Source organism: Bufo bufo, chromosome 6 (genome assembly GCF_905171765.1).
Source record: "Bufo bufo chromosome 6, aBufBuf1.1, whole genome shotgun sequence".
Taxonomy (NCBI): domain Eukaryota; kingdom Metazoa; phylum Chordata; class Amphibia; order Anura; family Bufonidae; genus Bufo; species Bufo bufo.
In genome coordinates this window covers 172433346-172448246 of record NC_053394.1, presented here as the reverse complement: position 1 = coordinate 172448246, position 14901 = coordinate 172433346, and the positions used below count along the sequence as shown (strand labels likewise).

At 43.3% G+C, this 14901-nt stretch overlaps 1 protein-coding gene across 1 annotated transcript; it reads right to left on the bottom strand.

The window, feature by feature from the left end:
• Nucleotides 1-543: 543 nt before the first annotated feature.
• Nucleotides 544-9540, bottom strand: LOC121005603. The gene is made up of 6 exons (XM_040438380.1): nt 9437-9540; nt 7008-7115; nt 6622-6765; nt 4568-4691; nt 2082-2339; nt 544-662 (listed from the first exon to the last, which is right to left on the bottom strand). The coding sequence occupies exons 1-6, from the start codon at nt 9524-9526 to the stop codon at nt 544-546; spliced, it is 843 nt and encodes a 280-aa protein (XP_040294314.1). The 5' UTR covers nt 9527-9540.
• Nucleotides 9541-14901: the final 5361 nt, after the last annotated feature.

The window sequence follows — 14901 nt, the reverse complement described above, 5'->3', positions numbered from 1 at the left end:
GGTAACAGTTTAATGATGATAATGTCTGTAAAGCGTTGGAAAATATGTTGGCGCCATATAAGTGAGAAAAATAAATAAATTATATAGACCTGTAGTAGGGACTGTTAAAAATTAAGTCTAAAATCATTCTCCTTACTCCCAAACAGTGCCATACAGGGGAGGTTTTGTAAGAAGCTGCAGACGTTCTGCAGCTTGCAACTCTTTCACACTGCTCTGGATGTCTATTGAAATGAAAGCGACGGTAAGCCTGCCCACTTCCCGAACTTTGCGTTTTGTCTGTGAGCTCATGGTAGTGCACAGAGTCATTCTCCAGCTGAAGATAGGGAGGCAGGTAGGAAGAAGACAATTCTCTGACTGTAGGATATCTGCTTTCTGCAGCAGTTTACAGATGTCCTTAAAAGGAAGGACTACAGACAAACTTTCCTGAGCAAGTTCGGTTTCATTTTTTTCCAGGGTTTAGTGGACCTTAAAGTTTGTTCTTCACAAGACTCAAATGATCCTTGTTTATCTAACACTGCAGAATATCTGACCAATATTAAGTCATCAGGCCCACTGAGAACTAGCATGTGATATGCTACTGTCTGTTTTGTAATCGACTATGTTGTCCAAGTCCTGCATCGGTTCATACAGTATGTGGTTTCGAATGATCAGGCAGTCCTGTGCTGGAAACAAATGGTGGGTTGTCAAATGTTTAACATGGATTTTACTGTGAAAAACATAGTACACAAAAGCATTTCCTTTGTGGGTTTTCTGTACAGTATGTTTTATCTCCATTCTTTTTCCACATCTTTTAAAACCTGTTCATATCATTTACATTGGAGAAAGGAGATTCCAGTCAAGAAAAAATAAATTACCCTTTTCTCCCTTGGAAAATGGACAACTGCTCTGAGCACATTTTGACCCCAGAAAAATGGTTGTCACCTTATGAGCACCCCTCTGTCATGACTAGATTTATTCTACCCTCACACACTACTTTAACACTGCCCCCTAGGGAACATTACAACTGATATACCGTTTACTATAATAATGGGGGAGATCAAAACTGAAAAAAGCAAAAAGAGTCGTTGCCCACATCAACCAGTCAGTTTCCACCTTTCATTTTTCAGAGGCGCTTTGGAAAATGAAACCAGCAACCTGATTGTTTATCATGGGCAAATAGTCTACTTTTCCTTTGCACCAGTTTTGATAAATCTCCCCTGAAATGTTTTTTTCCCGTTCTTGGACCTGATGGAATTGCCCTTCAGTGTCTGCTTAGCACATCCATAGAGAACCATTTCCTTAGTGAGATTTCCAGTGCTTCTTCAGCTGACTCTTTAATCCAAAGCATTTACCGCAATCAGGGCATGGAAATTTTTTCTCTCGAGCATGTGTCTTTTCATGGTTTACGCAATGTGAGCTGCGAGCAAAACTTTTTCCACAGTGCTTGCATGAATATGGCTTTTCACCAGTGTGGGAACGTTGGTGTTTGACGAGATGTGACCTTTCAATGAAGCGTCGATCACAATAAGCACATGAAAATGGCCTCTCCCCAGTGTGCGTTCTCTGGTGTACCATAAGGTGAGACTTAAATTTGAAGCTTTTGCCGCATTCCCTACATGGAAAGGGCTTCTCTCCTGTGTGAAACCTTTTATGAGTGACCAGATTTTCTTTGTTGGTGAAGCTCTTCCCACATTCAGTGCATAGAAATGGTTTCTCCCCGGTGTGAATGCGCTTATGCCGGGACAAATGTGAGCTCTTAACAAAGGACTTTCCACATTCGGTACAAGTGAATGGTTTCTCTCCTGTGTGTATTCTATGGTGTTTGAGAAGGTTTGCCTCACAGGAAAACCTTTTCCCACATTCAGAACAACAGAATGGCTTCTCACCACTGTGTACTCTCCGATGCGTTTCCAGATTAACAGGACGGGGAAAGCGCTTTCCACAATCGGCACATGAGTATGGTTTTGATTCTATGTGGGCCCTTTGGTGCTGAAGAAGAAGTAGCTTGTGAGGGAAAAATCTACCACAGATGTTACAACTGAAAACCCGGGTGTGGGTCTTTTGGTGGGATATGTAGGCGGCTTTGTTCTGGCACATTTTACCACACTCTCTACACTTAACGACAAATAAGCTGTCAAAACTTTCATCATCATCATCATCCTCACTATTTGCCATCATGAGGCTAGCATTAGGGTCAGATGCATACTCTTCCTGCATTTGCCAATCTTCATCTTGTTCACTCAACTTTCTACGGGACGTTGAGGCCTTGGCCTTTCTCCTTACATATTTTCGCTTCTTTCTCATTTTCACCATTGGTGGTTGTGGTTGAGTAGGAGTTGTAGGCCTGAGAGCTACGCGACCTGTAAAAAAAAAAAAAAAGATCAAATTCATGTTTAAAGTATTAAATTAATTGGTAGATACACTGTTATCTAATGGAAACCTTAAAAACAAACCCTTGACAGACCGTCGGCTATGCACGAGCATTGGATTAGCAACACATGAAAATACAGACAGACCGATATGCCATATGAAAGGGCTTGTTCTATCTTGGACATGTAATGCAATAAATGTCTGATATGTGTGGGAATCACCTACAGGAGCTCTCCTATCTCTAGAATGAGACCCCATCCCCCCTGGCCCAGTTAAAGAACAGTGGCACTCTCTCCATTCACTTCAATAGGGCCACATGATCAGCTTCTGACTACAGTGGGCTGGCCATGCAAACTCCAGAAGAAAACAGACTGATCAAAGTGACATGTTATTTTTCTAGAGTGGTCACCATTCATCCACAGAAAGTGAGGGGGGTTACAGCAGCTGGATTCTCACTGACTGCAAATGGATATTAAAGGCGTTGTCCGCTTTTGCGATATTGATGACCTACCCTCAGGATAGATCATCAATATCAGATCAGCTGTATAAAGAGAATGCAGTGCTCGTACGAGTGCTTTGTTCTTTTCTCCATTTACCTGCTCGCTGTCGATATTGCAGCAGTGAGCAGTGTAATTACAGCTCAGCAGTCTCATTCTCTTCAATGGGATGGCTCCTTCTCATTCAAGTGAATAGCACTGAATAGGTCAATATAACAAAAAGTAGACAACCCCTTTAATCCCTCCCAGTCAAATCCATTTTAGACCAAAGACTCATTTTTCTAATCTTAAATGTGTTACTTTATGTGGCGGTTTTATTTATCCAAGACATTCTGACAAAATTGACATTGACTGTTGGCATAGCACATTGGTTACTTTGTACCCATGTGCTATGCCAAGAGTTAGTAATCCTCTGAGGAGCACGAACAGGAGCAGCAATATGCTGCTGCGGCCCCATTGATAAAATATACTCGGTACACTGCTGTCAGTGGTGTACAAAGAACAGAGTTTTAAGCGCACAGTGAATGGTGCGCTTTAGGCAGGGAAAAGTGTAGTAAAAATATAAAATTGATTAATAAAGTATATCAGAGATAGTTTTATTATATATAGTTTTATTTATTATATAAAGGTTTAGTTACTCTTTAATGTTTTTATTTTTTTTACTTAATTCACCATGCAGGATAAGTAACATGATAATGTATTGCCGAGTATTGGACCTATCAGTTTGGCTTGCAGTAAATCACTCTGGTTGTTTAGTGGGAAGGGGTTAGGTAGTAAAGCCCTAATCCGTGGGTGTACACAGAAGGTTGTCAGTCATCCTGTGGGAGCTCAGCTTCTCTCTAGCACATCCTCCTCTGGGATCCAGCAGGAGAAATTACCTAACAAGCAGTAGTGAGTAACTGAACAGTACTGAAGGAGCTGCACAGCCATTAACAATACAGACTTAGTTACCAAGAGTTGGATAACCCCTTTAAAAAAAAGACCTGTAACCACTCCTAACATGTCTGTTTTAGCAACTACTTGCATCCCCCTTGTAATTACAATTCTGGGGCTTATAATCTTACGATTCTGTGTTGTGTAACTCCTGTATTACTCCTGCTAGAAGTTAGAAAAGAATTCCTAGCAGTTTACTGTGAAGGTCCAGATGGGTGTTACCCTGTACAGTCACAGTCTGACACCGGCAGCAATGACTGGATCGTTTTAGTCTGTGCAGGCACACACCTCCAAAAAGTAACATCCATTTAAACCTTTATTGCAAGCTGCTCGTAATTAATTCATAACTTCTAGGGGGAATAATAAATTAACAGTACATCATAGAGTCCTAATAATAACAGTAGATGCTCCAGAATTGTTATTACAAGGGAATGGAAGCAGTTGCTAAAACAGACATGTTAGGAGAGGTTAGAGGTCCTCTTTAACACGCCCAAATACGCAGAGGCTTACGTCAGGCCCCTGGCTGTCATGGTAACCCATCAGCACCCTCAGATCGCTTTGCCCGTGTTTCTGTCAGACAACTTAGATGCTGCAATCTGAAACAACTTGCTTTTTGTGACCTGAATTATAATCAAAACAGTTCAAAACAGGAAAGGAATTATCATAACTGGTGCAAGGAAAATTGTTGGTGCCCACAGTATGTGTCAGGTGGACTACAGGGTTACACTGTAGGCGCTCACGCTCTATTCCACCATTGGGATGCATCTGAAATGGAATATTTCACTTACGCTGTAATCGGAGGGTTCTGGCCGATACTATTGCTGGGCTATTATAAAAATCTTCATGCTTTTTATAATATTCCCACTCATCTGTAGTAAAGTACACAGCTATATCTCCGCTCTTCAGAGGGACCTGAAACACAACAGTAATTTCAGTCATTCTCCATTCCTTCTAGAACTTCTCACTAAGGGTCCATTCACAAATTGCAGATCCGCAAAACACGGACACCGCACATAGCCGGCACTATAATAGAAATGCCTTTTCTTGTCCATGTCTGCGGACAAGAATAGGACATGCTCTATTTTTTTGCGGGGCCGCGGAACAGAAGTGCGGCTGCAGACAGCATTCATTAAAAATGAATGGGTCCGCACCCGTTCCGCAAAATTGCAGAACGGATGCGGACCCATTTTGCGGATGTGTGAATGAACCCTAACTGGCCTTCTACTAAATTTTCAAGTCCTCCTATATGAGGAGTGAGGCCATTCCTTCCAGTCCACCTGTGCTGCTCAGAAACACTGAATGTGTAGGGCGACAAGCAATCACGATAGCAGCAGAGATGATTGCTGCATGCAAATGCAACTTACACCCTCTGTAACAAGCAGGCAATTATTGGGAATGAACCATTTGTTCCCAAATTTGCCTGCTGTGTCGTCTGTGTAAAGGGGCATTTACACTTTAATTTTCAGTACACAACATATATCTCCTCAAACAACTAGGCTTTAGGCCTCATGCACACCACCACGGTCATTGTGATGTCTGTGTTGCATCTGGTTTTTTTTGCGGACCGACGGACTTCAGTGGGTCCATGGTCCGCATATTGCTGTCAAGTATAGGACACGTTCAATTTGTGGAACAGACATACGGATGTGTGCTTTAGAAACATAGAATGTGTCGGCAGATGAGAACCATTTGTCCCATCTAGTCTGCCCAATATACTGAATACTATGGATAGCCCCTGGCCCTATCTTATATGAAGGATAGCCTTATGCCTATCCCATTCATGCTTAAACTCCTTCACTGTATTTGCAGCTGCCACTTCTGCAGGAAGGCTATTCCATGCATCCACTACTCTCTCAGTAAAGTAAGGCTACTTTCACACTAGCGTTCGGGTGTCCGCTTGTGAGCTCCGTTTGAAGGGGCTCACAAGCGGCCCCGAACGCATCTGTACTGCCCTAATGCATTCTGAGTGGACGCGGATCCGCTCAGAATGCATCAGTCTGGCAGCGTTCAGCCTCCGCTCCGCTCAGCAAGCGGACACCTGAACGCTGCTTGCAGCGTTCGGGTGTCCGCCTGGCCGTGCGGAGGCAAACGGATCCGTCCAGACTTACAATGTAAGTCAATGGGGACGGATCCGTTTGAAGATGACTGAAGATTGAGCCATATTGTGTCATCTTCAAACGGATCCGTCCCCATTGACTTTCAATGTAAAGTCTGGACGGATCAGTTCAGGCTACTTTCACACTTAGAATTTTTTCTAAACTATAATGCAGACGGATCCGTTCTGAACGGATACAAACGTCTGCATTATAGGAGCGGATCCGTCTGTGCAGACACCAGACGAATCCGCTCTGAACGCAAGTGTGAAAGTAGCCTAATACTTCCCGATATTACTTTTAAACCTTTGCCCCTCTAATTTAAAACTGTGTCCTCTTGTGGTAGTTTTTCTTCTTTTAAATATTCTCTCCTCTTTTACTTTGTTGATTCCCTTTATGTATTTAAAAGTTTCTATCATATCCCCTCTGTCTCGTGTTTCTTCCAAGCTATACATGTTAAGGTCCTTTAATCTTTCCTGGTAAGTTTTATCCTGCATCTACAGTACATGTCCGTTTGCAAAAGATAGAACATGTCCTATTCTTGACCCCAAAATGTGGTCCGCGGACCCTTTGAAGTCAATTGGTCCTCAAAAAAGCTGCTTGCAACATGGACGTCATCCGTATTTTTCAGATTTGTGTTTTGAGGACCTCAAAATGCATACTGCTGTGTGCATGAGGCCTTAAACAAAGTAGAGGTACTGAAAAAGAAAACGATGGCAGTTTAATGCCCTTGCCGAAGCAGTGCTCACCTCTCCAGTCAGCAGCTGAATTATCTTGTATGTGAGTTCTAGGATCTTTTTGTCATGGTCTCTTTCATGTGAAGAAGGTGGAGCATCCATGATGTCTGTCATGTTACTCAAGATGTCACTAGATTTCTTTACCACGGTATATTCCTACTTATTAAGACAAACACATGTATCAATGAGGACAAAAACAGAACAATCATCTCCTACCGTATGTTGTTATGTTGAGGGCATTCCTTACTGTTCTGCATGCACAGAAGCTTGAACGTGACATATATCCATAGCCTACTGTACGTTGGAAAATAACAACTAACTAATAACTCAAAGACACTCCGACAACATCTACAGACTACCAAACCAACAGGAACCTGGCTACAAGAGTGTCAACTCACCTCTCCAGTCAGGAGGCCGATTATCTCCATTGTAAGGTTTAGGATCCTTCCAGACATTTGGTCCAGGTTCTTGATCTCCACCGAACAAGGTGACTTCTCCATGTTGCACTAACGTAAACATGAAAAATAAGTCATGATGAAAAGAGGTCATGAAACATCCTTGTTTGAATACATATGAGCAGGAAAAGTGTTAGGCCTCTTTCACACAAACGTGTGCGCTCCGTGGCCGTATTGCAGACTGCATTTGCGTATCCGCAATACACAGGCACCGTTCCGTGTGAATTCCGCATCACAGATGCGGACCCATTCACTTCAATGGGTCCGCAAATCCGGAGATGCGGAATGGTGCGGAATGGAAGCACGGAACGGAACCCTACAGAAGCACTACGGAGTGCTTCCGTGGGGTTTCGTCCCGTACTTCCGTTCCGCAAAAAGATAGAACATGTCCTATCTTTTTGCGGAACGGCCGGATCGTGGACCCATTAAAGTGAATGGGTCCACGATCTGCTGGGGCTGCCCCGTGGACTGTGCTCGTGTATTGCGGCCCGCAATTTGCAGGGCGCACACGTTCGTGTGCAAGAGGCCTTAAACAGTTAAAATCTTCCATCAGTTTCTCTTAGTGGAGACCAGGACGGGCAGTGATAGGTTGCTCTTATGTAGATTCCTGGCAGAAAAGCGCACATTGTAGGGTTGTTCAATAATGGAGGACATGAGGACGAGGGTGGGAGACTGTTGTCCTATAAAGGACCATTCTAGTTTTTTTGCGGCCTGGAAGGGAACCATTCACTTCAGTCGGGCCACAAAAAAACAAAACAAAAAAAAAAAAACGGAAATAAGTCTGTGTGCATTCTGTTTCTGTATGTCCGCATTGTCATTTCACAAAAAAACATGTCCTATTATTGTGCGCATTACTATTAGGGGCCGTCCATTCCATAAAAATGTGGAATGTGCACGGCCGATATCTGTGTTTTGCGGACCGCAAAACATCCAACGGTCGTGTGCATGAGCCCTAATACTGAGGATGCGCGGCCTAACAAGTGAGGTGCTGACTACTAGGGAAGTGGATGGAGGAGAACGTTGGGGACACGGCAATAACTACACTGACAGCTTGGTTAGGCCTCATCCACAAGTCAGCGAATCATGGATGTGTGCTGTCTGTGTTCTCCACCCATTGAATTTAATGTGTTTTCACACATCAGTGATTTTCCACTGACCATGGGTTAGTTGAAAAACCATGGAGACATGGACTACTTTGGTCCGTGATGCAGCCCATCACTCCCCTTGAAGTATATGGGTCCGTGAAAACTACTGACAACACGGATGCTGTGAAAACCAGCCTACCAACATCTGTGGAATACAAATGCCACACAGAGGCAAAAAAAAAACGGACACACAGACTGATCATAGGTTCTTCACGGGTGAGCCACTGACAAGGATGAGGGAAAGAGGCTTTAATATCTAATGGAGCTGCTAATTCATCAACCTAATCCTATGGCAGGGGTTGGACAGCCCTCGACTTAGGCCTCTTCCACATTTCCAGTTTGATGTCCGTGAAAAAAAATAAAAAAACATCCGTGTTTCACAGACACACAAGGGGAGATTTATCAAACTGGTGTAAAGTAAAACAGGTTTAGTTGTCCATAGCAACCAGATTTTCACAGCTCATTTGGAAATTGAAAGGAGGAATCTGATTGGTTGCTATGGGCAACTAAGCCAGTTTTACTTTACACCAGTTTGATAAATCTCCCCCTGTGTGTCCGTGAAACACGGATCCTTTGGTTTGGTCCATGTCATGTAACAAAGTAGTGCATGTCTCCAGTCAGTAAAAGAATACTGATGTGTAAACAGACACATTGAAATGAATGGGTACGTGTCCCGAAAATACGGACAGCTGACGTCAGTGCAAAATGGAAATGTGGATGAGGTCTTAGGAAGCAGGGAAAATGTTCCACCATTGGGATAAATGATTAACACCATTACGTAATATTCCACACATCCATCTCATGAAGAAGATGCTGCCGCTCCCTTAGACAATGAGGTTACACATGATTATTATTATGGCTCATGGACATTTTTAAGGAAAAAAAAAAAAAGACACAGCACCATGTGGACACTGGTCATGAGGCAGGGTGATCAGAAGCCATCGCAGCACATAGGTTGGCCATGGCCACCAATAGTGACAGTAAGCCACCATGATGAAATGACCCTTGTCACCAAATTGAAATATCTGAACTTTATTTGTGCCTAATAAACCTACAAATAGCAATCTGAATCTGATTTGGCATCCATGCATTACATATGATGACATGATGAGAGCAGCACCTGATGGGAAGGACTGGATGACATGAAGAGCTTACCTCTAGGCATGCACACTTATAATAGCCTGCAGCATGCACTTAGTGATAGGATGTACAGCAGCCATCACTGACCTGCACCTCACACTGCAGCCTTTGTTTAGTAAATCTGGGCCAGGAGTCCAGGGAAGGAGGGACCAGCTGCGTGCGCGGCCCCGACTCCATGCGCGTCCAGGGCGCACCGCAGCGCGCATGCGCCGAGTCCCGTCAGGCTGGCCCGTTACTTTCTGAGGAGATTGCTGCGATAGAAGTCGCCCTGTGTAAACTGTGACGTGGAGACGACGTTCTCGTGTACTGTATGAGGGAGCAGCATCCTCCTGCTCGTCCTGTGTGGAGCCAAGATGGCGCGTGCAAGGCTTGCACCTACAAATCCGCACACGCCCCTCCATGAACGGTCCAGCCGGTTACTGCCCGCATTTCTGTGCCAGCCAAGGTTACCCTGGGGAAGAGTTTGCCAACATTTATCCTAAAAACATTTCGACCCCCCCCTGAAAAAAACAAAACACTACAAGTCAGGGTCTTTTTCATTAACCAGTGTCTTATTCATAAATGGCGCCAGCCATTTGCCCCTATGTACAGCACCATACAGTACCTTCCTCTATAACTAGTGCCAGCTGTTTGCCCCTATATACAGTGTTTTCCTCTATAAACAGTGCCAGCAATTTGCCCCTGTATGCCAGCTATTGTTTTCTTGTATAAACGGTTCCAGCCTTTTGTCCCTATATACAGTGCCAGACAAAACCAGCTGTTTTCCTCTATAGACAGTGCCATACAGTATCTTCCTCTATAGACAGTGCCAGACAGTATCTTCCTCTATAGACAGTGCCATACAGTATCTTCCTCTATAGACAGTGCCAGACAGTATCTTCCTCTATAGACAGTGCCAGACAGTATCTTCCTCTATAGACAGTGCCAGACAGTATCTTCCTCTATAGACAGTGCCATACAGTATCTTCCTCTATATACAGTGCCATACAGTATCTTCCTCTATAGACAGTGCCAGACAGTATCTTCCTCTATAGACAGAACCAGACAGTATCTTCCTCTATAGACAGTGCCATACAGTATCTTCCTCTATAGACAGTGCCATACAGTATCTTCCTCTATAGACAGTGCCAGACAGTATCTTCCTCTATAGACAGTGCCAGATGTTTTCTTCTATATACATTGTCTTCCTCTATATACAGTGGGGTTGCGTGGAGACGCTAAAAAGGACCACAGAGAGGCGCCAAGATCCCTAGTATCTAGGGTTATGATGGTATATAACCGAAGAGATAGAAACTTGAGTTATTAGATACATGTAGGAGGTATATGCTCCTGATGAAGGGGACCCATTAAGAGGCCCCGAAACGCGTCGAGCTGCTCACTCCCCCACCCTGGCTTTGGAATAAAAGAACATAAAGAATGAACAAGAACTCCTGAGTGATCATTGTTCATCCGTGAGACTCTACTGGCGATCCAGGTGCAGGAGGTGTCTTGTGCTTTATCCCACATTACCCTCCTGGGTGAAGTGAGTCACTGAAATTTTGATTTGATTTTTTATCTTGATTTCATGTCTTGATTTTATATTTGCCTAATATTTTACATTTACCTAATACCTTATCTGCTAAATTGCATACCATACACGAATTGACCGTGAGAATCATAATAATCGGTGAGTGTGAAAATATTGCAAACCCCATTTACGTGTATCTAACAACTCAAGTTTCTATCTCTTCGGTTATATACCATCATAACCCTAGATACTAGGGATCTTGGCGCCTCTCTGTGGTCCTTTTTAGCGTCTCCACGCAACCCCACTGTCTTCTTCCTAATCACCCACCTTGAGGGCATCAGGGTGGGTCGAGACCACTGGCAGCCTGCCCTTCTTTGTTCCACCATCGTCTTTAATATATTAATATTTTAATATATATATACATAAATTTGTTCCAAAAACTCAGGTACAAACGTACCACACGTATTTTTGCCCTACCTTTGGCGCCCTGCGAAGTTATCCCTGGACCATCGTTTTGAAAGGCCCAGTGACTAACCCTCTTTTTTTCTTCCCCTGTCTCTGACTTCTATATACAGTGCCAGGTGATTTCCTCTATAGACAGTGCCATACAGTATCTTCCTCTATAGACAGTGCCAGACAGTATCTTCCTCTATAGACAGTGCCAGACAGTATCTTCCTCTATAGACAGTGCCAGACAGTATCTTCCTCTATAGACAGTGCCAGACAGTATCTTCCTCTATAGACAGTGCCAGACAGTATCTTCCTCTATAGACAGTGCCAGACAGTATCTTCCTCTATAGACAGTGCCAGACAGTATCTTCCTCTATAGACAGTGCCAGACAGTATCTTCCTCTATAGACAGTGCCATACAGTATCTTCCTCTATAGACAGTGCCATACAGTATCTTCCTCTATAAACAGTGCCATACAGTATCTTCCTCTATAGACAGTGCCATACAGTATCTTCCTCTATAAACAGTGCCATACAGTATCTTCCTCTATAGACAGTGCCATACAGTATCTTCCTCTATAGACAGTGCCAGACAGTATCTTCCTCTATAGACAGTGCTAGCTGTTTTCCTCTATATACAGTCTCAGACACTATCTTTTGCTAATGACATTGCCAGCTGTTTTCCTTTGTATAGTCAGTCATACAGTATCTTCCACTAGACAGTTTTCCTCTATATAGTGTCAGTATCTTCCTCTACAGACAGTGCCAGCTGTTTTCCTCTATATACAGTATCTTCCTCTACAGACAGTGCCAGCTGTTTTCCTCTATATACAGTATCTTCCTCTACAGACAGTGGCAGCTGTTTTCCTCTATATACAGTATCTTCCTCTATAGACAGTGCCAGCTGTTTTCCTGTATATACAGTATCTTCCTCTATAGACAGTGCCAGCTGTTTTCCTCTATATACAGTATCTTCCTCTGACAGTACCAGTGCCAGCCAGTACTTTCCTCTATATACAGTATCTTCCTCTACAGACAGTGCCAGCTGTTTTCCTGTATATACAGTATCTTTCTCTGACAGTACCAGTGCCAGCCAGTACTTTCCTCTATATACAGTATCTTCCTCTACAGACAGTGCCAGCTGTTTTTCTGTATATACAGTATCTTCCTCTGACAGTACCAGTGCCAGCCAGTACTTTCCTCTATATACAGTATCTTCCTCTACAGACAGTGCCAGCTGTTTTCCTGTATATACAGTATCTTCCTCTGACAATACCAGTGTCAGCCAGTACTTTCCTCTATATACAGTATCTTCCTCTACAGACAGTGCCAGCTGTTTTCCTGTATATACAGTATCTTCCTCTGACAGTACCAGTGCCAGCCAGTACTTTCCTCTATATACAGTATCTTCCTCTACAGACAGTGCCAGCTGTTTTCCTGTATATACAGTATCTTCCTCTACAGACAGTGCCAGCTGTTTTCCTGTATATACAGTATCTTCCTCTGACAGTACCAGTGCCAGCCAGTACTTTCCTCTATATACAGTATCTTCCTCTACAGACAGTGCCAGCTGTTTTCCTGTATATACAGTATCTTCCTCTGACAGTACCACTGTCAGCCAGTACTTTCCTCTATATACAGTATCTTCCTCTATAGACAGTGCCAGCTGTTTTCCTGTATATACAGTATCTTCCTCTGACAGTACCAGTGTCAGCCAGTACTTTCCTCTATATACAGTATCTTCCTCTATAGACAGTGCCAGCTGTTTTCCTGTATATACAGTATCTTCCACTGACAGTACCAGTGTCAGCCAGTACTTTCCTCTATATACAGTATCTTCCTCTGACAATACCAGTGTCAGCCAGTACTTTTCTCTATATACAGTATCTTCCTCTAAGGACAGTGCCAGCTGTTTTCCTGTATATACAGTATCTTCCTCTGACAGTACCAGTGTCAGCCAGTACTTTCCTTTATATACAGTATCTTCCTCTATAGACAGGGCCAGCTGTTTTCCTGTATATACAGTATCTTCCTCTGACAGTACCAGTGTCAGCCAGTACTTTCCTCTATATACAGTATCTTCCTCTATAGACAGCGCCAGCTGTTTTCCTCTATATACAGTATCTTCCTCTGACAGTACCAGTGCCAGCCAGTACTTTTCTCTATATACAGTATCTTCCTCTACAGACAGTGCCAGCTGTTTTCCTGTATATACAGTATCTTCCTCTGACAGTACCAGTGCCAGCCAGTACTTTCCTCTATATACAGTATCTTCCTCTACAGACAGTGCCAGCTGTTTTCCTGTATATACAGTATCTTCCTCTGACAGTACCACTGCCAGCCAGTACTTTCCTCTATATACAGTATCTTCCTCTATAGACAGTGCCAGCTGTTTTCCTGTATATACAGTATCTTCCTCTGACAGTACCAGTGTCAGCCAGTACTTTCCTCTATATACAGTATCTTCCTCTATAGACAGTGCCAGCTGTTTTCCTGTATATACAGTATCTTCCACTGACAGTACCAGTGTCAGCCAGTACTTTCCTCTATATACAGTATCTTCCTCTGACAATACCAGTGTCAGCCAGTACTTTTCTCTATATACAGTATCTTCCTCTACAGACAGTGCCAGCTGTTTTCCTGTATATACAGTATCTTCCTCTGACAGTACCAGTGTCAGCCAGTACTTTCCTTTATATACAGTATCTTCCTCTATAGACAGGGCCAGCTGTTTTCCTGTATATACAGTATCTTCCTCTGACAGTACCAGTGTCAGCCAGTACTTTCCTCTATATACAGTATCTTCCTCTATAGACAGCGCCAGCTGTTTTCCTCTATATACAGTATCTTCCTCTGACAGTACCAGTGCCAGCCAGTACTTTTCTCTATATACAGTATCTTCCTCTACAGACAGTGCCAGCTGTTTTCCTGTATATACAGTATCTTCCTCTGACAGTACCAGTGCCAGCCAGTACTTTCCTCTATATACAGTATCTTCCTCTACAGACAGTGCCAGCTGTTTTCCTGTATATACAGTATCTTCCTCTGACAGTACCACTGCCAGCCAGTACTTTCCTCTATATACAGTATCTTCCTCTACAGACAGTGCCAGCTGTTTTCCTGTATATACAGTATCTTCCTCTGACAGTACCAGTGCCAGCCAGTACTTTCCTCTATATACAGTATCTTCCTCTACAGACAATGCCAGCTGTTTTCCTGTATATACAGTATCTTCCTCTGACAGTACCAGTGTCAGCCAGTACTTTCCTCTATATACAGTATCTTCCTCTACAGACAGTGCCAGCTGTTTTCCTGTATATACAGTATCTTCCTCTGACAGTGCCAGCCAGTACTTTCCTCTATATACAGTATCTTCCTCTACAGACAGTGCCAGCTGTTTTCCTGTATATACAGTATCTTCCTCTACAGACAGTGCCAGCTGTTTTCCTGTATATACAGTATATTCCTCTGACAGTACCAGTGCCAGCCAGTACTTTCCTCTATATACAGTATCTTCCTCTACAGACAGTGCCAGCTGTTTTCCTGTATATACAGTATATTCCTCTGACAGTACCAGTGTCAGCCAGTACTTTCC

Bases quoted from the DNA above. Each gene is read 5' to 3' on its own strand.
- LOC121005603 (XM_040438380.1), bottom strand. From the start codon at position 9,526: ATGGAGTCGGGGCCGCGCACGCAGCTGGTCCCTCCTTCCCTGGACTCC. The intron at 2,340-4,567 runs GTAAGTGAAATA...TTTTTTTTACAG, and splicing joins CAGAACCCTCCGATTACAGC to GTCGCGTAGCTCTCAGGCCT. The intron at 663-2,081 runs GTAAAATGTGCC...ATTTGTTTCCAG, and splicing joins CGTTAAGTGTAGAGAGTGTG to CACAGGACTGCCTGATCATT.